Here is a 26,315-nt window from a genome sequence, read left to right on the forward strand (position 1 = left end):
TACTTGGTTTTGTTTCCTCCTCTCTCTCCTCTCTGGAGGCTGGGGTTGCACATGTATTAGCTGCTGGAAGTTGCCCCATGCTCACTGATGCTCAGTTGCCTATGTCCGGTCCTTTACTCTCTCTTTCATTCTGGGTAATTTTTACTGCCTCACCTCCAAGTTCACTGATTTTTTCTTTTTCACTATCTCATTGTTTGTTTTTTGTTGTTTTGTTTTTGTTTTTTGTTTTTTAAATATATATGTACTTTTTTTTTTTTTAATTGACTTCAGAGAGGAAGGGAGAAGACGCAGAGATATAGAAACATCAATGATAAGAGAGAATCATTGTTTGGTTGCCTTCTCCATGCCCCCTACTGGGGATCGAGCAGACCTGGGCATGTGCCCTGACTGGGAATCAAACTGTGACCTTCTTGGTCTTGGGAAGACCATCAGCCACTGAGCCACCTCGGCCAGGCTCTCACTGGTTTCTTTCTCCCAATGTAGTTTTCATCTGAGACCTGGTATTTATCTAATCCTTAAAAGTTTGATTTGGGTGTGTGTGTTTTTAAGTATCTTCTATGTGTTGTGTAAGGTTTTAAGTATCTTCTATGTCTCTCTTAAATATACTTTTGAAAAGCTTATTTTGAAATAATTATAGATTTCCATGACTTTGCAAAGATAGCATGGAGAGACCCCATGTACCCATGGGCTGAATCTAATGTAGATATAGCACAGTACCACAGCTAGGAAATTGGCATTGGTACAAAATGTGTATATAAGTTCTAAGCCAATTTATCACATGTGTGATTCGTGGGGGCAGTAATCACACATGTGATTAGGGAACTGCAATCAGGGAACTATACTTTTGAACATTGTATTTCCCTGCATATGGGAAATACGTTGTATTTTCCTGCTTCTATGCATGCCTTGTAGTTTTTTTATTAGATGCCAAACAGAAGTACATTTTGTCTTGTTGGGTGCGTGTTTGTTGTTGCCTTAAGTTTACTTGAGCTTTGTTCCAGGACACAGTGAGGTTGTCTGAAAGCAGTTTGATCCTATGGGGTTTGCTCTGTAGTTTTGTTTGGCTGGACCTGCGCAGCTTGTGGAGGGGGACTACTTTCATCTGCACGTCCCACCCAGTGAGTGACTCACTGCTGGGAACACGCCCTGCCTGGCCGGTGCGAGAGCCCAGTGCTTATGCCTCTGCCCCAGACTGCGGCTTTCCTCCGTATCTGGCGCTCTCTCTGCAGCTCTCCTCTCTGGAGCTTTCCCTGGAGCCCTTGGGGCCTTAGCCTGGGGAACTGCCAGCTCCTCCCCCTCACACCGGGGAGACCAGTAGCTTCTGCCAGGCCCCTCCTCCAGGCTGTTCCGGGAGCCTGGGAACTCCCCTCCCTTCTCCTCTCCCTCTCAGGGCCACTGTCCTGGGCGCCTGCTGTCCACTGTCTGAAAACCACTATTTCAGGTCATTGTCTGGGGGGGTTTTAGTTTGAGGTAGGGACACTTCTCACTTTTGAATCTAAATATCCTTACCTAATGACGCCATGAACACAAAAGAGAACTAAACCCGTACTCTTAAAAGAGTTTGAAAATAGTTCCGGAGTTGGGTTATTGAGTTTTTCTCAGCCATAAGCCTTATCGCTGACTTACTTTTCTGTCCCTATCCTAATGAGTTTAGTGCTTTCCAGGTATTCTGCCGAGGCCTAACTGTGTAATAAAAACCTTGGAACTCGCCTCAGCAGTATCCTGCCCTGACACCTTTTGTAGTACCTCCAATGGGCCCTTGCAACTCTCAGGAAACACACTGAGGTCATGTCCATGCCTGTAGGTTATAATGACTCTGAGTCACCCCTCCTCCTCCCCCACTCCCAGACCCATGTGACAGTGTTGGCACCTGGGGGCCCCATCCCAGCAAGGCCAGAGGGGCAGTCACCTTTGACATCAAATGCAGGACAGCTGGGACCCGCTGCCAGCTCTGGCAGCCCCCTCAGTGGGCAGGCCTTTGAGCGTGAATGCTGTGAGTGGTCCCGGGCTCCCCATAGCTGGGGTGTCCTGAATGATTGATTGCACGTCTGTCTGTCTGTGGGCTAGGTGCATCATATTTATACTTCATGTAATCCCCAGAGCTCACACAGGGCCAGGACAGGACATGTTCCCACTAGTCAGAATCACTGAGTAGAGTCCTCAGAAGGGTGTCATCTCTGCACTGAAAAAAATTTACTCCTAAGCTCAAAGCTGCTCTCACTCAACAAAGCTTAAGAGCCAACCTCAAAAGAATCAAATTGTTTCCAAGTAATTTAACTGTGTCCCTTATTAGAATCATAGTTAGTCCTAAGGAAAAATCACTTTTTTTGGTATGTAGTGAAAAAAATAATTTTTTTTTTTTATGATGTAAATAATAAAATCTCTTGGAAGATTCTTCGGACTCCACATCCTCCACATCCGTTAAAACGGCCCACAGGTGTTCCCCTGGGGAGATCAGGGTGTTTGATTGATATCAAGAACTTTGGGCCGGTCTCTTTAGAGGAGGGGTTTCCAACCTGTGCAACAGGCCTGAGGCCATACCTCATCTCATTCATCCTCACACTCTCCCTCAGAAGTTTGGGTAGGGCCATTCCATTTTTCAGATGAGAAAATTAACTTGTCCAAGTCATAGCTGATGTTTGGTAGTGCCAGAATTGTTGCCACATCTATCAAAAGATAGAGCTGTATTCTAGAGAATGTGGTATCTTTTACAGAGCTACCAAACCTCAGACTGACATGAAGCTCCACTCCAAGGGCCTTTCTTGAGATTTTTTAGGAGATAGTCATTGAGCAATTCTCTACCTGTCTCTTGGTGCTTCATTGCTACTTTGAAAACAGGTTTTAAAACTTGAGTTCTGATTCATTCAATAAAAATGTTTATTATGTACTACAACAAATACAAAAAAAGTTATATGATTCTTTTCATGCCTTTCTGCAACTGCAGATAGTTGATCTAATCTGGGCATTCTTTATTGAACTTCCCTGCTCCAGCATGAGGTGCCTCTTTGTGTGTCTGTTGGCTGTCAGACTCTCCACCCTTGGGGACGGGAAGGCCACTTAAAGGAGCAGGTGTGGTTTCACAGTGCATAGATGGAGTCAGGGCCTGTGCATGCTCAGGAGCCTGTGCCTGAGCAGGAGAGATTACTCATGCTCTCTGTAACTGGACCAGACTTGGTGTCCTGCAGTTTGAGTCCAGTAGAGGCAAAAAGGGCGTGGAGGGTTCCCCCTCTGTCCCTGTCAATCGGGAGGACTGAGGCCCTGTGACCTGGTGAGCTGCTAGGAGGGCATGACTCAGCCAGGCCTGCGACTTGACATGCAGGGGTGAGGGGCAGGCTGCTCCTGATCATTTCCTTTCTATAAATCTTAAAGCAGAGCTCACAGATCAGAAGGAGAACGATTGGTTGGCAAGGAAAAAGCTGCTCCATGGCCTTTCGTCTGTAGGTTTATGGAAAAGGAATTTAATTCAAAATTTGAATTATCATAGTATTGACATCCTCATTTAACATCGTAATCCTTTAAAGACCAGAGTTCATTTGTATGTTAGGACAAACGCAGAGTCATAGATAAATGAGCTTATTTTGAGCCTCTGTGAGCAGATGAATTAGTTCTGTTTTATCGGAGGGTAAATCCAGCCCTAGTACGAGTTAGTGGATATGCACACCCACCTAAGGAGAGGTGTGTCCAGGCCTGAGTGGGCTGTGTGAGGACCAATGATGATGGTGAGGAGCTGGGGGAGTGAGGGTGAGGAAGACACCTGTCAACTAAGCAGGAGGTGACCGGAAGCCAGAGGACTTTGAGAACGTTTCACTTGGAGGCCAGGGAGGACTCACGGGGGCTAGATGGCACCCAGAAAAGATCAGTGCTGGGAGAAACTGGTGATCAAACACACCTGACGGTGGGGCCATCCTAAACCTCTTACTTCAGTCCAAATATCCTGATCCAGCATCCTGTTTCATCTCATACACATGCATGTGCGCACCGTGCTGCACCCACACTAGCTTCCTTCTGTTCCTCAGACTTGCCAAGCTCATTCCCACATCAGGGCCTGTGTACACGCTACTCTGCTCACCTAAAATGCCTCCCCTCCCTCCGTCCCATATGTGCATGATTGGTTTGTTTGCAGTCAGGTCTCAGTCAAACATCACTTTTGTCCATCCTGTCGGAAGCAGCCCTCAACCAGTCATCCTGCTTTAGTGTCATTACCCTGTTTTCGTGACTTTATTCACTCAACCCAAATTATTTTGTTTTTTTTATTGGCTTATTTAGAGCCCTCTGACTGTAATGTAAGCACTGTAAGAATAGGACTTTTTTTCTGTTTAAATGATCATTACGTCCCTACTGCCTAGAATAGGACCAGGCTTATAGCCAGGGTTCAATAAATGTCTGTCCGATGAGCAAATGAATGAAGGGATGAATGCGTAAAGTCAGACACAATCGGAGAAAGAGAACCAAGTCTTATTAATCAGCCAACAATCTATAGTTAAATATATTTTATTCATTCATTCATTCATTCATTCAAATTCTGCCCTTGTTTCAGCTGAATTAAATGGGTCCTTTGTAGACCAGGTAGTCCAGGTGGCTCAGAGGAAAGGCAAGCTTCAAGTGACAGGCCATTCCCATAGGAAGCTGAGAGGCCCTCAACTTTTGAGTCATCTTTTGAGTTAGAAGACATGGAACTTATTAGTAAATCGATATTTTGAAAGTACACTTTGATTTGATATACAGGTAAAATAAAAATCAGCATGTGTTTAAGTAGTTATTGCTTTTAACTTAGTAGTTCTATAACTCAGACAAAGGCAAGTCTTTGAATTCTTGTGTGTGGCAGTGGAATTCGTTTACAGATGAGCCAGGGTGCGGAATGTGGGCTTGGACGTGAGGAATGGGAGCTCTCGTTAGTACAGCGCAGGAATGTGACCTTCCTCGGTTGTAGCTGAGACCAAATGCTGATAGCTGGAGTGAGGGGCAGCCGGGGCGCACGGGACAATGGCGTGACCTCTCTGGACTAAAGTCTCCCTGCAAAATGAGGAGGTGGGAAGGGTAATGAGGTTAAGATGAACAGCCCCATTGCTGTTTTCTTGTCTTTATTTCTTATGCTTTGTTCCTTACACTGGATCCAAGTATACACGGAGGTTATCAGAGCTGTTTGTTAGTGCATTTTATATTTTTAAAAGAGCCTTGTTTTATGGATAAAATTTAGGTCATCCCTTCTTTCACCGTGCCCCGTATCACACCTGCATTGTTAGCTTTTCAGCAGCCTCTTTATTTTGACCAATTTACCTAGGATTTTCCTTCCCTTGGTTAATGGTGGTGCACGTGTGCTTTGGAAAGACTGTTCAGCCTCCAGGTGATGCCTGGGCACCTGGCACTCCTGCAAATGCCTCTGAGGCCCTTTCGATGCCCATTTTATAAACCGTGTCCACCTTGCTTGTTTCGGTGACCGATCTCCCTGGAGTGCTCTGAGAAGGGTCATCCCCTGGGCACCTAGCGATTATACTTTGAGGACAGGAAGCTCAGGTTTGGCTTTGCTTCTTGCGAAGACAGCGTTTACCGTGAAGGAAAAAGAGGCTTCTACTTGAGCTTCCATGGCAGGCATTTTCAAAAATATGAAGCAAAGCAAATTTTGCTAACTAGTCTTACTAAATGTTAAACAATTAAACCAAAATTTTCTCAATTCTATATTTTTTAATTTTTTGCTGTATAGACATTCAACTTTTTCATGTGTATGTGTCAGCTAATTAGTGCATCACCATCTCTCCTGTATTCCGTGTATAGAGTCCATTGTTCAGATTTTATGGATGGAGACTAATCTCACCATTTTATATGATAAAACTTTATATGTTTGCTTCTTTAAAATATAGATGTTAATGAAAAATATAAGCTATCAAAGCCTTGTTCAGAAAGTAATTGTGTATTTCACATTTCTCCTCCTCCCTCCATTCATTGTTCTTTTATCAGGTGAATAGTTAACAGTTATATAAGATAATACAAAAAAGCACAATGGAGAGTATTTTTAAAAATCACTCTTAACCATATCATTAGAAAATAACCTATTTTATAATCTGAATTTCTTTACATAAAATATGAATATTTTCATTTAATGAAAGGTTCTTCTCAATGTAAGTTTTAATAATGGCATATTTCATCCTGTTGCTGTCCATAGCATATCCCCTGATTGCAGGAGGCAGGATAGGAGATAAGAAAATGGTCTGAAGCAGACATTCTCCTTTTTACTAGCTGTGACCATGGCCACGTTTTCTGCCCATTCCATTCCTCCGTCCCCTCTTCCATAAAATGGGGATAACAATAGTACCAGCATTCTATCCAGTAATGTAAGAATGAAATAAGTTACTATATTCTTAGAGCACTTACAGTAATACTCTCAGGTATTCTATTATTAGAGCATTATTATTCTATTACTACCTATAATTCCATTATTCTAATAGAATAATTACCCAGCGCATGGAAAGTACATAATAAAACATTCATTCTTACGTTACCTTCAAATTTTTGATGTTATACTACATGATGAGTATCTTGAAGAAAAAAGGCTTTTGCTCTTTTCATCTTATTTCCCTAAGGTAAATTTTTAGAATTTCATCTTTGCTGCTTCCTGCCAGGCCACCCCACACAGAGGGTGTATGTACCGCATTCTCTCCATAGCACTGTAGGGAGGAGGCAACTGCTCCTCAGTTTCCGGAAGCGCACTGTGGTGGGAAACAGCAATGGCCTATGTGAGGATTCTTCCTCTTCTCCAAAACTACTGACTATTGACCAGCTGGGATTTATTCCACTTACTCTTCCTCTTCAATATTGATGTTGTCTTCAGGCAAAAGTATAAAAAATTAAAAGACATAATTTTTTTGGTGCTTAGTATGTGATAGTCTGATTCTTACTTGAGAGGATATTTGTATTGGTATGAAAATCTGCACTTTACATGGTTAAGATGTTTTCTCCCGTTGAAACAAATATTTTCTATTTTCAAGAAAAAAGCCACAAGCCATGAGAGCAGTCAGCCCTCCAGAACCCATGCTGGTGGAAGAGTCCCGGCCTCCAAGGTCAGTCATTTCCTAATAATATTATTGATAAAATCACGAGAGGACCCTACACTAGGGTCCACCATTAGAGGGTGGGGCTTACAGTGTCCATGTATCACGGAAAGATTTTCAACAGAGTATCATTTGTGCATTGGAGGGGCAGGGTGTGTGTGTGTGTGTGTGTGTGTGTGTGTGTGTGCAATTTCTTAATTATTTGATTTAAAACCTAGTAAAACCATTTATGTTATAATTTTTACTGGCATAGTTTAATGTATACAATGAATATTATTTTAATAAATATCCTATATAGTAAAAGCCTAATATGCTAAGTGTCCGGTCGTCCAATTTATGTTTCTCTTTCTTTTTCTCTCTGTCTCTCTGTCTGTCTCTCTCTCTTTCTCAAGTAAAAAATCAATAAATATCTTTGGGTAAGGATTAAACTTAAAAAATAAAACTGAAGCTGTAAAATCTTTTTTTTTTTTTTAATACTTTTATTGATTTCAAAGAGGAAAGGAGAGGAAGATAAAGATAGAAACATCAATGATGAGAGAGAACGATTGATTGGCTGCCTCCTGCACGCCCCCTACTGGGGATTGAGCCCACAACCCAGGCATGTGCCCTTGATGGGAATTGAACCCAGAACCCTTTAGTTCTTAGGCTTACACTCTATCCACTAATCCAAACCAGCTGGCACTGAAGCTGTAAAATCTTAAAATCCTTCCCATAATACTTAGACCAAATCCAAATTTTTAACCAAATCTTTACAAGACTCCATAATCTGACACTTGCTCTCCATTAATCTTTTACTTTCTTAGTTCATTACACTGGCCCTCTCTTCCTTTAACACTTAATTTTTAAATTCTTATGGGTAAGAACTTCTACATTTATTGTTGTCTATACCCGGAAAGCTCTTCTACAGATCTTCCCAAGGACTCCCCTTTTTCAACATTCAGGTTTCCTTTCAAATATTATCTCCCCAGAGATTGCCTCTTTGCCTGCTCCATGTAAAATATTAACCCCATCCACCCATACATTAATCTAACTCAATTTTTGTAGTACTTATTACCAAAATCATATTAGTTATCTACATGCTTATTCTGTCTTCCTCCATATAAATCTATGCTAATAAAAGAGTAATATGCTAATTAGATCAGGAGACCTTCCTGACATCCTTCTGGACAGAGCCATGGTGGAGGGGCCGAGGCAGAGGTGGTTAGGAGCAATCAGGCTGGCAGGGGGAGGGGGCAGTTGGGGGAGAGCAGGCCAGCAGGAAGGGCAGTTGGGGTGAGCAAGTGGCAGGGGGGCAGTTGGGGGCAAGCAGGCTGGTAAGGCAGCAGGTGGGGGCGAGAAGGCCAGCAGGAAGGGCAGTTGGAGTGAGCAGGTGGCAGGGGGAGCAGTTGGTGGCAATCAGGCCGGCAGACAGAATGGTTAGGGGCAATTAGGAGGTAGGCAGGTGAGTGGTTAGGAGCCAGCAGTCCCAGATTGCAAGAGGGATGTCCTACTGCTGGTTTAGGCCCAATCCCACAGGATCTCCCAAAGGGTCTCATATTGGAGAGGGTGCAGGCCAGGCTACACAAATTTCATGCACCGGGCCACTAGTATATAATAAAAGTCTAATATGTAAATTGACCGAATGGCAGAATGACCAGTAGAACAACTGATCTGCACTGACCACTGGGGGGCAGACACTCAGGAGCTCCCCCCAGCTAGTAGGCCCCGGGCCAGCCAAGATGGGTGCTGATGGGGACCCTCGGATTGCCCTGCCAGTCGCCTCACAGATCAGCCCTGATTGCCAGCCAGGACTAAGGACTCTACCCATGCATGACTTTCATGCACTGGGCCTCTAGTCTCTAATAATATTGGACTTTGCACATACAATGAGTAGAAATCTAGTCCTCCCACTTCTTTAGGAATTATTTTAAATTGTCTTACTGAGCATTAACCACACAAGGCACTCTGCTAAGTAAGTGTGCTATATAATTATCTTACATAATACCCCCATAACCTTGTAATTATTATTCGTTTGTACCTGAGACCAGGGCTCAGAGAGGTTTAGACACATTGATAAGGTCACAGAGCCAGTAAGATGGAGTTAGAGTCTGAAGCCAGGTTTCCCATTCACACAGGTCCTGGATGTGCTGGGCCTCATAAATCTGATTGAGTATTCTTTGGTAATGTAACACTTCAAAGCTTTGCAATTTATAAAAATCCCTGAAATGTCACCTTTCAAGACAAGAAACTGCAATTTTAGCTAGTAGTTAATAATATGTAAAATAGTTACATTCAGCCCATTTCAACTTGTGTTCTTCCAATATGCTTCAAGGTTATCAAAAACCTTAACCTATTTCACCACCTGTCTAAACAATTTTTAAAATGAGCATTTTTCCTTTAAAACTCGTGGCTCTCCTAAGGAGGTCTGTGGATTTTCTCACGTAGGCTACTGCTTGGTGAAGTTAATTTTTATTGCCTTCCAGGACCCTAGCTGCTTTCCAAGCCTCTAAAAGGTGCCAAAACCAAAACTCAGCTGAGAAATGGGAAGAGGTTGGGCACAGAGTAGAACACCATATTAACTAAAAACTTTTTTTCTAGACATGTTGTCTTTTCTAGTATTAGACCTTTATTTAACTTTATTTAAGTTATGCCTCTAAAAATGAGAAGCCTAATTGGCACAACGGCAAGCCAGTGAGATTTAGCAAATCGTTTGTAAGTGGTTCCAGAATTGTTAGTGCCTAAACTCTTGGAAGGTCTGTATCTTATGGAAAACCACACTCAGTTTTTCTTGAACTTTGCCGTAAGAAGCAGTACCTTCCCCATCTTTTATTTCCACACGAGAATTATTTAATCATTCTGCAGTGGGATGGTTAGGGAGAACTGGATGTCTCCCCCAAGGCCTGCTCTGCCTCAGGAAGCGGGGGGAGGGCCGTAGCTGGGAGGTGGAGATCTTTACACCACATGTTTTTTCATTTAATGGCAATCTTGACATTCTTTCCTTGGCTTCTAAAGCACTGTCCTTCCCGACTCCATCCTTCTCTGTCCTGGTAACTGTCTCATCAGGTTTCCTGGCTCACTTTGCTTCACCAGTTTCCCCAATATTAGTTCTCCCTGGGTTTAATTCTTCACTCCTTCCTTCCTCCTTAACGCTTACACAGGTTGGAAGAAAAGTAAATAAGTATATTATAAAATATACTTTCTTCTTTCTTCTTTTGACCCAGATTGAAAGGGCTTTAACTCAGTATCATTATCACTTTTTTTTTTTTTTAAATCATTCCTATGACTAATTAGCTGGGGTTAATAATAGCACTTGTGGTCATTTGAAGCTTTTATTACACAGAGACAAAAATAATATTTCCTCAACACATTTTAAAAAGGCATGACAAAGTAATAGATGTAATTGGCGGTGAGAATTAATCCTGTTTTGTTTGTTTTTTTAAATTTTGGACACATTCTACTTGAAAGTTAAAATAAATGATACATTTACAATTATTAAGAAAACCAAGTCTGTCTTTAATATTTAATACTTAATTTTGAAGTTTATGGGTAAGCAATATATTGTAGACTAGTCACCATGTATTTCAGAACTACCTAACAAGAATTCTTACAAAATGAGTAATTACATGCATGAATAATATCACTTATGCCGTGAAGTGCGGGTCTTGGAAAATCCAAAGTGTTTAAGTGGCATTAGCAATTTCTAACTCAAAATAATTATTGTAAGATGTTTAGGGCTTGAAATTCATTTTTTTTGGTAAAATTAATAATGAAGACTAATGAAATTATATAGGCTCTTATTAAAGCCCATTGAAGGTAGTTGTGATTCATCATGTCATACAATTTTATGGCTGAAATAGTTGTCAGGCAACTTGTGTCATAACTACCTCCCTGTTCAGGTGAGGAAACCCAGGTTGACCCTGCATTAGGAATCTCTGTAGAAGACCACAGCTGTGAAGGAGCTGAATTGGTTAAGGTTATTAATTCCAATTGGAACCCACTCTGACTAGTCCAAGCCAAAAAAAGAATTTCTTAAAGATAGCAGGTAGCCCCTAGAAATCAGAAAGCTCCTGCAGGAGGATCCTAAAGTCTCACAGCCAGAAGCACCACCCATCTACACCGCAGGAGCCTCTCCTGCTGCAGCTGCCACTCAGGTCACATGTAGGACCAGATGCCAGAAACTCTGCCGCTGCCAGTCTTAAAGACTGACCAGCCTTATCATAGATTTCCTGGTGGACAGGGCCATCCTCACACTGCTTACTTCCAGGCTCATTCTTCGCTGGCACTTCTGATTGGCCAACACAAGTCACATGCCTCCACCTTGCTGCAGGGGAATCTGGGGTTGTATTCTGGATTCTACTTTGGGAAGGTGAAGATTGAGTAGGTGGGAGATTGTCAGTATAGTATGTATGAGGGTTTGTAAATGTGTGTGGTCAGCTGCCAACAGACACTCACCGTGGAAGGGAAAACAAGGGAATTACCTAATTGAGCTGAAGGGAATCACTGATGATAGGCTGTTTAGTGACATGAGGGCTTTTAAACAGAAGGTACAAACAGCTTTTCTCTAGCTTGGGGGGAGGGGGAGGGAATCTAGTAAGCACGGTCAGAGAAATGCTCTGTGATTTTGGTCCCGGTTCTGCCATAAATAGCTGTGTTAACGGTGCCCACACAGCTCTCCTCTCCAGGCACTTGCTTGTCTCCTCTATTATCTGAGTGAGGGGCTGGCTACACTCTCAGTGATTGTGTGAGGAATTCCGGCCTTCAGTGTCAGTCTCGCCCACTTAGGCTACCTGTAGTTAGTGAGATGGCTCTGTGTGTTCACAGGCAAGCGTTTTTATTTTAATAATGGTGCATATATTTTAATATGCTATAAAGAAGTAAACTAGAACTTCAAACTCATGATCCCATGACTACTTTTGCTTAAGACAAGGCTGAAGGAAAAGTTAAAAAGTAAATCTATTTTTAAAAATATATATTTTATTGATTTTTTTTTTTCAGAGAGGAAGGGAGAGAGATAGAGAGCTAGAAAAGTCGATGAGAGAGAAACATCGATCAGCTGCCTCCTCCACACCCCTTACCAGGGATGTGCCCACAACCAAGGTACATGCCCCTGACCGGAATCGAACCCAGACCCTCCAGTCCACAGGCCGACACTCTATCCACTGAGCCAAACCGGTTTCGGCAGTAAATCTATTTTTTAAAATATTAAGTAAATAAAGTATACTAACTACAGATTAAAAATATGTATTATAGATAATATACAAATAACACGAGTTTAAGAAACAATATCCAGAGCAGTAATTCTCATATTTTAATGTGCATATTAAGTCGGGGGGAGAGGTTATTAAAATTATTCTGATTCAGAAAGTCTAGGGTGAAGCCAAGCTTCAGCTTTTCAAACAAGCTTCTGGTTGATGCTGAGGTTTCTGGTCTGGCAGCCACACTTTGAAGAGCAAGGATGCTGAATTGTGCTGCAAGTGGGTGGTTTGGAGTGCCTGCACCCTAGATTGCTTCAACATTGATTGGAGAATTGGGTTAAAACACAGATTCTCAAGTCCCAGCCATGAAATTCTGATTTACCCGGGAGTTTACATAGGCAATAGGTACTCTCAGGGGTTTCAGATGCAGATGCTATGAGGACCACACTGGGAGAAAGGATGAGCCTCAGCGACTGGATAGCCACAGAACATCATGGTGCACTAAGGTCCTTTTTCATCTCTTAGGAAAGGAGCCACTTTCTTCCGGTCTTGCAAGATATGAGTTTTTGGAAATTTATTACATAAAGTGTAATTGCTCATCTGTACTCTTCGGGAGCACATAAATACTAGCCTTTATTATTGGAGATATGCTGCCTCGCACTGGGGACTATGGAACCCAGAGTTCATTGAACCCTACTGAGGTGTGGCCCAAATAAGTCACCCTGTGCTGGTTTGTCACAAGAGAAATGAATATCAGTAAAACCTAGATGAGCTGAGGTTTAGTTTAAAAGAAAGAAAGGAAGGAGGAGGAGGAGGAGGAGGAGGAGGAGGAGGAGGAGGAGGAAGAGGAGGAGAACAGGAGAAAGAAAATACATTAAATAAAACAGGAATTTTTAATCTATATTTTGATTTTAAAAATTACAAGGATAGGGTCTTCTGCTCAAGGAATTATAGAATATTAGAGTTGGAAGGGCTCTTACTTCAGCTTTATTTAGCAGAAGTTAAGTGAAAAATGAAAATAAATAGGTGGCTGTGAGGGACACCTCGTCAGACTTCTGGATGGGTGGATGCGGGTACAGAACTGTGCAGATGGCTCTCCAGCTGTGAATGCCAGGTCACCTCTGCCTTGGCTGGATGCCCACCTGTCACTAGGTGGGTCTGAGGTGTCTGCTCCTCCACCCCTGACCACCACCACCTCCTCCGCTCACACCCCACGCTGAGGGCCCACAGTCTTCATTGTCATTGGCGTATGGGGTTGGGAAAAGTTGGCTTTCCGTATTTTTTTTTTTTTTTTTAGAATTTCATAGCTCTTTTCTCTAACCCCATCATTCATTCTTTATTTATTCATTCGCATTCTTCTCTCAGAAAAAGCATTTCCTTTCACCCTACCTACTATTCATTCACTCATTTTTCTTTTCAACAGATTAAAATCCATTCTTTTTATTGTGAAAAATTTAGCCACAATTTTTAGCAAAATCCTGACTGTTAAACTGCTCTTAAAAAAATCCATTATACCATTAGAAATGTGATTTCTAATCCATGGTGGTGGCGATCATGATTACTTTGCTATCTAGGTTAAAAAGAGAGATGGGGGTGGGGCATGCATTTGCATAGAGCACCCACCAAGAACACCCACCGCTGCTCCCTTATGTGGGTAGAATCCAAGGATGACCGCCTGGGAGCGGCAGACTGTCACCAGCCTGAATCACAGGCCGAACCTCAGTGAGCCAGCCTCCCCGCCTCCGGGAAGCCACCCCGTGACCAGTCACTGCTGGCGGAGGGCGGGGCGCAGCCTGCGTCCTTTCCCAGGCCCGCCCCTTAGCTCTCTGCAGGCTCCGAGCTCTAACTGCAACCGCGGGGAGAGCCCCACCAAGAATGCAAACACCCTGACACCCCAGCTGACTTCTCTGGGCCCGGGAGCCGCACCGGAGTGAGTACCGATGTCTGCCGCTTCCCTCCCGGGCTGCGGGCTGCATCTGCTCCCGGGCAGCCCCGCTGGCCGCCACCTCCCCGGGGCAGGCCGTGCTCCCAGCCTCAGACCCAGCCACCGGCTCCCCCAGGCTGGGACATGCGCTCTTCCCTCCCGTCTCTTGACCCTAAAGAGACTTCCCTTTCCAAATGGGTTCTAAGTTAAAGTGTGTTGTTACTTGTCGGCCCCTGTGGACAAACTGGTAGCACTGTTGCTGGCTGCGGACCAGACTCGGCAGGGTCATAAACCCAGAGATGTGAGTGACCCAGGATTAATGCTGAAAGAATTAGGGCAGCAGCTTATGCCTGTTTGGTTTGGCACTTTGATCTCTGGGGGGGGGTTTGTCCCTCGCCTTCTCCCCGGCGGCCCTGCCCCCTCCGCTGAGTGACCTCAGTGTTAGAGAATGAGTCCACTCCCTGTAACCTCTCCGTGTACCTGATCCATGCTGGGTGTGGCTGGCCAGTGTTGCAACATGTTTCTGTTTCCTTGATCAAAACCTGAGACCCGGATCGGATACCATCCCTGAGGGGTAGTTGGTTATCTATCTTTCAAGAATGCGAAGTTTTTTATTAGAGGTTTAACCATCTCTTCTGTACGGGTAGGGTCCCAGTGTTCCTCAGGTACAAAGGCACAGGAGGCCAGCTCTTTATAGCTTGAGAAAAAGAAGCAGGGAGTTTAGGACGCTCCCCTCAGGGGCGGGACTGGGAACCCACCTATGCATCAGCGGAACTGTATTGCTTGGTCAGCAGCCCTGGAGCATTTGCTATAGGAGACACTTCCCGGAGAGAAAACCTCTGCATTGCAGGGAACATCAATAAGGAGTGGCGCCCTGACCGGTTTGGCTCAGTGGATAGAGTGTTGGCCTGTGGACTGAAGGGTCCCGGGTTCGATTCCAGTCAGCTGCAAATACCTTGGTTGCGGGCACATCCCCAGTGGAGGGTGTGCAAGAGGCAGCTGATCAATGTTTCTGTCTATCTCTCTCCCTTCCTCTCTGTAAAAAAAATCAATTAAATATATATATATATATATATATATATATTATTTATTTAATTTATTTATTTTTTTAATAAGGAGTGGCATCTGCAGTGACAGGGGGAAAGTTTGTTTTCTGATGAACAACTGCCGAGTGCCTCTTCCCGAGGTTTTGTTTGTGGGCACTACATTCAACTTTTGCACACTGGTTTCTCAGTGTCTAAGAGAGTATTTATTGCTGGGAATGTCGTGGGGCAGGAATGCTGTCTGGGCTCTAGGAGACAGGCCAGTGACATTTGCCCTGGCTGGGGTGGCTCAGCTGGTTAGGAGTCCCCCTGTGTAAAGGTCAGGGGTCCAGTCAGTGCACCTGCCAGGGCTGCAGCTCCATCCCAGGTAGTGCAGGAGGCAGTGGATGGATGCTTCACTGGCACATTAATGCTTCTATCTCCCTCCCCCTTCCTCTCTCTCTAAAAGTCAAGAAAACTTTTTTTTTTTTTTATATAGTGGCACTTAACATAATCATAGAAAAGGCCACATCTGCTGACTAATGGAGAGGGGGTAGGTGGCCAATCTCAATGAGGATGTAGCAGCAGTCTGTGTGTGAGCAGCATGGACTTTTAATGCCTGTTATAAACCGCTGAGCTTTGCAGACTGCACAGCAGTGTTTAGGAAGCAGCACATTGAAATGTAAATACTGGCTTTGGTTCAGTTCACGTGTGTTGAGAGAAGTTCCCCAATGCACTAGAGCAGTGGTAGGCAAACTGGCATGTGGCTCTTCAGCCGCGGTTTGCCACTCTGCTGACTAATGAGTTTGACCACCGCTGCACTAGAGGAATTGGTTACATAGTGCTAATGGTGAGTTCAGTTCCTTGATTGTTCTCTGAATTGGCTGTATACAATTCCCCTCCAACAATGAAAATTTAAAAGGTGTCACATATAATAACAGTTTGAAAGAATGAAACTGAGAGCAAGGGAGATAGGAAAGGAGGTAGGGAGGAGGAGGGAGAGAGAGAAGCAAGAGAAAGCCATTAGGGAAACATGAAGAATTAATTTGAACTAATTTCTTAAAATCAGCCAACTATTTGTGATCCTATTCATTGTTTATAATAAATTACCTCGTTTACCTCTACACAAATCTTTATAGCTGTTCTATCACTAATCGCCACAGCCAAGTGACCACCAACTAATACAACTGGATAAAAATCCAGGGCACATCCATATAATGGAATACTACCCTGGAATAAAAAGAAGCTACTAATACATGCAAAACATGTACAAAATTTAAAAATCAGATAGTAAAGACTAAAAACTGTAAGACTCCATTCACTGGTACTTGAATTTCTGGGGAAGATAAAAACTATTGAGACAGAAATCAGATCAGTGACATTAGAGATTGAGGGTGAGGGTAGGAGACTGAGAGTTATAACTTTGGAGGGGTTATGGTAGTAGTTACACCATTAGATGCATTTGTCAAAAGGATATCTTTTAACAAAATCTACATTTTCTGATTATTTCTAGCACCTAGAAATATAGTTAACTTTTGTATATTTATCTTAGATCCAGCACACTTTCTGAACTATGAGTGTTAATGATTCCTATGTAGACAATTATATAATTTGTGAATTATAAGAATGATATTACTTCCTTTTAAATTCTGCTATTTTAATTTGTTCATATTTGATTACTAAAGGCCTGGTGCACAAAATTTGTGCAAGGGGCTCGGCCCTCGCAACCTCTGCTTTGTCTGGAATGTCGTCCGGATGGTCATTCTGCTGTTTGGTCTACTTAGCATATTAGCTCTTTATTATGTAGGATGGTGGCTAATCTCTTTAATAAAATGCTATCCCTGAACTAGATAAGAATGTTTCTAAGATTTTTTTTACCATTAATTGTGATATTTGCTCTAATTTTTTAGACTATACTGTCAAATTCATAATGTTTTCTTATATTCATAGTTTGCTCTGAATTTATAAGTGGCTATTGAATTTTTTTAGTTTTATTTTTCAGTTACACTTTACATTCAGTATTATTTTGTATTAGTTTCAGGTATATAGCACAGTGGTTAGACAATCATATACTTTACAAAGTGGTCCCCCCAACCCTGATATTTTAGGTACCCACCTGGCACCATACATAGTTACTACAGTATTATTGACTATATTTCTCATGCTACACTTTACATCCCCATAACTATTTTTGTGACTATCAATTTGTAGTTCTTAATCTCTTCACCTTTTTCACCCAACCCCACAATCCCCTCCCCTCTGATAGCCATCACTGTTCTCTGTATCTTTGAGTCTGTTTCTATTTTGTTTGTTTATTTTGCTCTTTAGATGAAATCATATGGTATTTGTCTTTCTCTGACTTATTTCACTTGGCATACTGCCCCAAGGTCCATCAATGCATCACAAATTGTAAGATTTCGGGTTTGTTTTTGTTTTTGTTTTTTATCACCAAGTTATATTCCGTTATGTATATGTATCACCACATTTTTAAACACTTGTCTACTGATGGGCACGTGGATTGCTTTAATTTTTTTGGTTATTGTAAATAATGCTGTAATGAACATAGATAGGGGTACATATATACTTCCAAATTTGTGTTTTGAGTTTCATGGGATATATACCCAGAAACGAAATTGCTGGGTCATGAGACAGTTCTCTCTCTAAGTTTTGGAGGACCCTCCATACTGCTTTCCACAGTGGCTGCACCAATTCGCTTTCGCACCAACAGTGTAAGAGAGATCCCTTTTCTTCACATCCTAGCTAACACTTGTTTGTTGATTTATTGGTGTGTTAACCATCTGACAGGCGTGAGATGGTATCTCCTCATGGGTTCATTTGTATTTCTCATATGACTAGTGACTTTGAGCATCTTTTCCTGTGTCTATTGGCTATTTGTATGCCCTCATTGAAGAAGTGACTATTCAGGTTCTTTGTCCACTTTTTAATTGGAATATTGGGTGTGTGTGTTTTTTTAAATGTTGAGTTGTAGAGTTGGACTATACAGAGCTTATCTGTAAGTAGTCTTCACCTGGCCTTGGCAGTTCACTGAAATCTTGGTGAGAATTCTAGCTAGCTATTTACAAAGTCTTAGGATTCTGAATCATACTGAGGTTGTCCCATGAATTGAATTGATTGATATCCATGTCCCACATTTGGAGCTTAAGCAAGGATCTGACCACTCCCATTTCACTCAAAGTTTCCATAAGAGATTGAGGCCAGGCTAGTATGTGAGCATGCTCTCTGGACTCTGAACTGGACTGAGGTCCCCTTAACAAGTGACTTAAATATAAAGACTTAGACCAGACTTTGGAGCCTCTAGAGTTGCCCATAATACAGTTGTTAGGGGAGGGATGCGAAAGCCTTGTTAGAAACCAGGGACTCAATCTCCTGTGTTGTTTCTTTATTGGCTATTCTAAGAGGGCGGCCAGAGAAATATGCAAAGAATAGAATTATTTGTATGTTTTCAGTTACATGTAGTTTTTTGAATTTCCTATTATGAACATAGGAAATTGAGTTTATGTCCAAAAGGGCAAAAAAATCCTTTCATAAAATTTCATTACTATGTCTTGCCATCATCATGCTAACAATTTATCTAAAACAATCCCTCACTGGCTTTCAGACATGCATCTTTTCATGATATTTTATTTACAGAGGTGTATCAGGGTCCAAGGGCTTGGTCTACAGCAGAAAATTGAAACTGGTAGCCAGAATATTTTATCATCTAGGATTCTTCACCTCTCTTATATTTACTATCCCTTAGATTATCTATTTATTTATTTAAATGTTTGTTAAATTTTATATAGTATTTCTATGTGTCTGGAACAGAAGAGGATTCTTCCATTAGCATTCATACTAATTTCATTAGGCCTCCATAATGTATTAAAATGTTTAACCCTGGCCAGTAGCTCAGTTAGTCAGAGTGTCATCATTATAAGCCAAGGTTTAGGGTTCAATCTCCGGTCAGAACACATGCGAGAATCAACCAATGAAACCATAGAGAAATGAAACAAAAAAAAATTGATGTTTCTCTCTCACCCTTCCCCTTTCTCCCAAATTAGTTTTTGTTGTTGTTGTTGGTTTTTTTTTTTGTTTGTTTGTTTTTTTTTAATGTTTGAAAGCCTTAAGGTGAGGAATATATGCTCAGCTCTGTTACAAAGCCCACTATCCCCTATCCATACTGGTCTGATATACTCCTTCACATCACCAAACACATAGTTTCATTTGTGTTTTAGACCCCTGACCTACAAAAATAAACAAAGGTTACTTTCTGAAAATTCAATCACTATGTCATTTGAAAATTGCACTGTTAAAAAAAATCCTTGCAGATGAGCTGTATACTTGATGTGTATACTATTAGGTGTTTCTGTAATGGAATAGGATATCTACCTATAAAATGACAACAGTATTGGGATTGGTGATGTGTACAGCATACAATTCCGTAGAGTATAAGAAAGGGTGTGAGCTACCGGCATAATCACAAGAATCAAGAGCCGCTGGGCTGTAGGGCCAGAAGACTGGAGAGGACAGATATTCTTGAGGCACCACAGGAATATCTCTTCAGGGAACACGGGCTGGCAATCTTAGCCCTGGCTGGAAAGTACTTTAGAAAAGTAATTTTTAAAATGTTTTCTAATATCTCCTGTGGTCTGGTTCCTTTCTTTTGACCAAATGAAAGCATGGAGAGACTGAGCTTGTCACTCGGAGGAAAGTGCCAATGGATAACGATAGATGGTAGGAAACAATAGTCATTTCCCTGGTCCACTCTAAAGCCATCTCTAAACGACCTAACATGGTGATTCTTAATGTATGTCGGGGAGTTTCAGAATCACCTAAGGGGCTTATAGCTTATTGGGCTACCACCCTTCCTCTTCCTCCCGCCCCTTCCTCTTTGTAAGTTTCTAAGTCTCCATGTCCTCCACCCTCCCTCCCACACACTGCCTGTGACTGCTCTGTTCCCAGGCCAAGAACCATTGTGCTAAGGTGTTAATGCTTGGCCAGTCACATTGCCCAGTGACTTGACATAGCATTCATTGCCAAATCATTATGTACATTTTATGATAAAATGTTTAAATAATTATCTATTTCTTCACATTTTGCTTCTCGTTTCCATGATTAGAACTAATGATCATTTTTCCCTAGCAGTGTTATAAAACTAAACTATCTTCGATGTGGTATCTTGCTCTAACCTTGATGTTTAAGTCAATTTATTAATCCTTAATTGTTTGGAATTTTGCCACATTGCTAAGAAACAATATATTCCCTTACTGAATGTTCAGAGATCAAAAAGAAAAGGTTAATCTCTTCTGGCTATTGAGTTTGAGCCTTCCCCTGGTTGTAAAATTTTTTGCGGTAATGGGTTCTCAGTTATTCTCTGGGTGTTTTGTTTTGTTTTGTTTGTTTTGTTTTGGTAAACCAGGATTCCTAACCCAGCAAATTAAAATTATTTTCTTCTCCAGTCCTTTTGACAATCATAGTCTTATACCTCTTCACATGTTCCCAAAGATTGGATATGATGAACACTGATCTATATGTTTGCAATTAAAATCTTGGCAAAATACACCAATTAATTTCCAGTTCAATCACTGGTAAACCATACCTTCTCAGTGTATGTAAAACTTGCACACATTCTTCCCATAGATCAGTGAACTGAAGATTTGGTTACTATTCAAAATGGAAGACAACAAATAAAACATAACAAAGGACATTCTACCTAGTTCTGATACTCTGAAAATAGTTCTGGAATGCTCTGAGAGGGGGGTTAGGTCCAGCTGCATCTATGTAGTTTGGATAAGCTCTCCAATATCCAGGGATTTGAAAATACATGGGAAGAAGAAAAAGAAACCAACCATTTATTACTTTATTGAACAACTGCTGTGCTAAGTAATATACATAGGACTTCATTTAATCCTCTTAAGAGTTGAATATTTTGCAACTAGGTAAATAGGTGATAGAGCAATTTTATAGATGAGAGGACCAAGACCCTGAGAGATTAAATAACCTACCCTGGCTCTATCAGCAAGGTTCTGTTTAATTCTGAGGCTCTTTTCAGTAGATTAGTCTTATAAAATCCTCCGCTTAGTAGTTTCTGTCTTGGCAGTTTAAATAGCTAAGAGAGGAATTTGTATCTAAATTCAAAAGAGCCTAGAAGTCAATATTGTGCTCTCTATTGTTATGCTCAATATCTTCATGCTGTTGAAATTCTCTGACGGATGAGGTTTCCTGCTTGTGTGAAGGGGAGAGTATTGTACCCTGATTGGAATTAGCAGATAATAGTTTCGTTGACAGAGTTTCTTTTGGACATTTTAATAGGAGGCTGAGAAGGGATAAATTAGCCATCTTTGAACATGGTGGAACTTTTAAATGGCAGGATTAAAGAATACATAACTAAAAACCATTGTGTAGGAATACAGAATTTTTGCTCAGGTTGAAGGATAAGCAAATGTTTAACGCTTTGCACTCCACTGTCCCCTCTCAGGGGACATCGGAATTCTAGCATATCACTCGGATGTACCCTCTCAGGGGACATTGCAGTTTATTAGTGATTACGGGGAATTGAGTTATTTCAACGCACGTTTCCGCTGCAAAGTAGCGTCGAGTAGCTGGTAGCCAATGTCCAGAATGGTTCGGAGTGCAAAGGGTTAAATTTTACATCCATTTCAAATGAAGCCTACTTTAAAATCATTTTTTCTATTCCCCTAAATTTTTATTCTTGAGGAAAGTGGAATGAAATACAGTAGAAGGTGCTACTATTATTTTCATTTTATAGATGAGGAAACTGAGGCACAAAGCAGTTAAGGAATTTGCTCAAGGTCACACAATGGGCAGCAGAACTGGAATCAAACTCCAGTGGTCTGGCTTCACAGCCACTCATTCTCCTAATGACTACAGAACACTACCCCTTTCGTATTTGCTAAGAGATTAAACTTGCTGTTAGTATACATTTGTGAATTTATTATTTTTATAAGGTTTCCAGAATGAGATTTTAGTTCATGCCACATTTTTGTTTTGATTGTTTAAAGCTCAGCGTGGACAAGGGAGCCTTGTTATAATTCCTGTCATGTCAGCCTTATTAGAGCATGCTTCTCCTAGAAGGTGGCTGCAAGAATGCGCATGTGAGAGGCCCCTATCTCAACTGCCACATGATTGGCTCTATGTCATCATTACCCTATAAATTACCACTTGCTTTCCGTTAGAGACATTTGAGTCAATCATCTCTGTAGATATTAGGCTGGCAATTGGTTTGATAACACAAGGACTGTAAAAGTCGGCATGTCCTCTCACTCTCCATTCGGTTTGTAGCTAAGAAATGAATTTAAATGTGCTGTGGAAGCCAAGCTGGAAGGCTCTGAGACAGTTGTTCAGGAGAGCTCAGAACTTTTTACTCTTATCCTATATAATAAAAGCCCAATATGCAAATCAACTGAATTGCAGAATGACGGTTGTCATGATGCATACTGAACACCAGGGGGAAGATGCTCAAGGCAGGAGCTGCCCCCCAACCCGCAGGCCTCAGGCCAGCCAAGGCGAGTGCCAGTGGGCCTTCCCTCCATGACCCCGCTGGTCACCCCACAGATTGGCGCTGACCACTGGCCAGGCCTAGGGACCCTACCCATGCATGAATTTTGTGCACTGGGCCTCTAGTGCAGTAATAATATTAGTAGCCACATGTGCTTTAAGTGAGCTCATACTCTTTTAGGATTTGTACAAAGCTTTGCTGGCACCAATATTCCTTTCTCTGTATTGACTGGAACCTAGACCCAAGCAAGCCATGCATTTGAATCTTGAGAAAATGCTGTAAATGCAAAATAATGTTGCCCTTTTTTCTTTAAGGAAGATAAACAACGTTAGTGTGTAACTTCTCAGAGCAATGGTCGCTGCAGAACTGCACTTCCATTCAGAGACTGAGGACATTTTCTGAGGCTGCTGCTATTCATAAAACAAAAATCACTGCAGTTTATGCACTTATCATGCGCCAGGCACTGAGCCAAACACTTCATAAACACGCCCTCATTTAAGCCTCACGACCAGCTTCTGACGTGGTTTCATTTTTATACCCATTCAACCCAGATAAGAACTCTGATTTGGAAGAGCGAAGCAGCTTCCCTGAAGTTACAGCTAAAATTAGACCCAGGTCGGTGGCACTCCAGAGGCCAAGCTCTAGTCTTTCCTATTTGACCATGTATCATTGGCTACATTATTTAATTGGCTTCACATAATTACAATATATAACATCAGCAGTGCAGCACTTCAGAATTTTTAAGCCTGACAATTTTCAGGTGAGGAAACTGTTCCAGAGAGGTTAAGGTCAAAGGTCACATACCTTGCAAGGGCCTCCTCCTTCGTTGTTCATTATGGAGCATCTATTAGGCTGCCATCGCTTGACTCACAGGCTTAATTAATTCTTAGCTGGACAAACTTTTTCTCAGGGAAAAATCAGAAGAGGAGGGAGTGTTGTCTTTTCTCTATTTTGCTTTATGTTGGGCAGGCAACGTCAGACATAGTTGGAATTATTTCATGCATTGAGAAAAGCAATGGGGTAGGGTGGAGGGAAGGGAGGCCTGGGTGGAGGTGGCAAAAGGGGAGGGGGAAATGAGGACTTCTGTATTAGTGTCAACAATAAAAATAAAGTGGAAAAGAAAGAAAGAAAAAGGAAATCATTAAGGATTCTTAGAGGCAGGAACATAATTTCAGGGGAAAAAGTGACTTTTCTACTCTTTCATAACTAATCCAGGCTCTTGCCCTTTAACTTGCCCCCAAAATAATTATCATTCCAGAACAAAACCAAAAACAAAACACACCCCACTGGAATACTGGAGTTTGCAAAGCAATGAAAATGAATCCATTTCCTTGTAGTACTGGAAGTTCAACTTCATGCCATCTGTGGATTTTTTTTCTAAGCACTTAGAGTGGTCCAGTCTCAGAGCACATAATCAGACACTCAGAGCGCGTGGCCAAAAGTCCTGCAGCCTCTCTGGCTTGGGTTGAGATCCAGATCAGCTGTGGCTATTGTCCTGGTTTCCAGGCAACATTAGGATGTTATTTGAACTCTGCCCACATGTTGCAACCAGAGGCCAAAGCTTCTGTGCTTTTCACTTTCCAGAGCAAGCAGAGGGTAGACACTCTATTTTTATCCTGCCTGTTGTTCCTTTTAATGGTACGTTTCGTGAATGCACAGCATACTTGGCTGCAATGGAATCAACCATCTTCTGTCCTCCCCCCCCCCCCTCCCCGCCCCCATGATCCTCAGAGCGCCTCGTTGTGCAGTGCTCCGTTTCATCTAGCTGGCCACACTCTGGATTGAGTATCTCTGACACTTTCCCCCCTCTAGGCTTAGCTCATCTGGAATGACAAGCACATCTCAGCCTTCTCTTCATTTTTAAAAAGTTCAAATATTTTATTTTAGTTTTTGAAAGTAGGAGAGTCAACTTGTAGTAGCAAAAAATTCATGAGCATCATTGTCATCTATTCAAATCCAACCTCCACCGCTTCTTAACTGTGAAGTCTTGGATAAGTTACCTAACTTCTGAGCCTCAGTTTTCTCATTTCTAAGATGCAGATAATAATGGTTACCTCCTAGGATTCTATACCGATCTATTGGAATCAGACAGGTAAAGCACCTGTCACATGGAAGATTTGATAGCCCCCGCCCTTCTGTTGGCACACAATTAATATAAATACTAAGTAGTTCCCACCTCCTCTGTGAAGTCTTTTCTAACTATCTCCCAAACCAGCATCTCAGAAATCGTCTTCCTCTTCTAATCTCTTACAGCATCATATCGCACTTAAGGTCCTATTGTACCGGTTAATAATGGCAGATTTTGTAGTCAAAGAAAACATGATAATTTCAAGAGAAACATCAAAAGTGCTTTACTCAAAGTAATGCCCATCACCAGCTACACATTTCCCCCATCTTTTGAGTAATTTGTGGATACCGTCCCAATAGAACTTTTCTTGTTTTGAGGCAAACCATTCAGAGACCCAATTTTCCATTTCTTCATATGTTTTGGAGTGCTGCTCAGAAAGTGTGTGTGCCATCGATTGGAACAAGTGGTAATCTGAAGGAGCCATGTCTGGTGAATACAGTGGGTGGGTTAATACTTTCCAGTCAAGATCTTTTAACGTATCTTGAACTGGTTTTGAAGTATGTGATGGTGTAATATCATGAAGCAAAATTACTTTGCCATGTCTTCTGGCCCATTCTGGTCATTTTGCGAACAAAGCATGGTTCAAATTGATTATTTGTTGTTGGTAGTGATCAGTATTAATGGTTTCCTTTGGTTTTAGAAGCTCATTATACACAACACCTTCTTGATCCCACCAAATGTAGAGCATTGTCTTCTTTCCAAAGCAATTTGGCCTTGCATCAATGTTGATGGTTGACCTGGGTCAACCCATGATTTTGTATATTTGGGATTCTCAAAATAAATCCACTTGTCATCGCCAGTCACAATTCGATATAAAAAAGACTTTCTTTCATGCTATTGAAGCAACATTTTACTGATGACTTTTTGGTTTTCCATTCATCTTTTATTCAGTAGATGTGGCACCCATTTTCCTTCCTTTAAAATCTTTTCTATTGCTTGTAAATGATCTGAAATTGTTTGCTGAGCAACATTTAATCTTTCTGCAAGTTGTCTTTGAGTTTGACATGCAACTTTATCCAATAATGTTTGTAATTGTTGGTCTTCAAACTTTTTCAGTTGACCTGGATGTTCTTTGTTTTTCACATCGAAATAATCACTTTTAAAGCGTTTAAACCAGTGTACACAAGTATCTTGAGATGAAGCATTGTCACAATAAACTTCCCAAAGTACATGATAACTTTTTCTTTAAAATAAAGTAATGAATTAAAACTTCACACAAATGCTCTTTTCTTTTTTTGGTGCAAATCTTGACATTCTTAAGCATAAAAATATCTTTGATGTTAACACCTTCAGCAAATTTGACATATGAAGTTTTGAAGCTTGTTGTCAATACAACAAAATAGCATACATATCAAATTGCATATATATCCACATATATGTATCTCCATCTATTGGAAAAAATCCAAATTATTAACTGGTACAACTAGTATATTATGTATGTGCTGAGATATGTGTATGCTGGTGCCCTAAATAGATCTGCTGGCACAAAGGGATGGCTCAGCTTC

General features: G+C 41.5%; 1 protein-coding gene across 10 annotated transcripts in view; it reads left to right on the forward strand.

Moving 5' to 3' along the window:
- The window catches only part of CAST (calpastatin), a 113,472-nt gene that overhangs the window by 26,315 nt on the left and 60,842 nt on the right, over window positions 1-26,315 (forward strand). For 5 of the 10 annotated variants that reach the window (XM_084881954.1, XM_084881956.1, XM_084881958.1 and 2 more), the window contains exon 3: window positions 6,984-7,055. The exons of 3 other annotated variants lie outside the window; for them this stretch is intronic. In XM_084881954.1, the coding sequence (XP_084738080.1) occupies window positions 6,984-7,055 (72 nt within the window). Of the gene's footprint in view, window positions 1-6,983; window positions 7,056-14,028; window positions 14,151-26,315 lie in introns of those variants that run through there. 2 more of the 10 variants (XM_084881963.1, XM_084881955.1) reach the window with 2 other exon arrangements.

Source organism: Pipistrellus hanaki, assembly GCF_964339955.1.
Source record: "Pipistrellus hanaki genome assembly, chromosome: 4".
Lineage (NCBI taxonomy): Eukaryota > Metazoa > Chordata > Mammalia > Chiroptera > Vespertilionidae > Pipistrellus > Pipistrellus hanaki.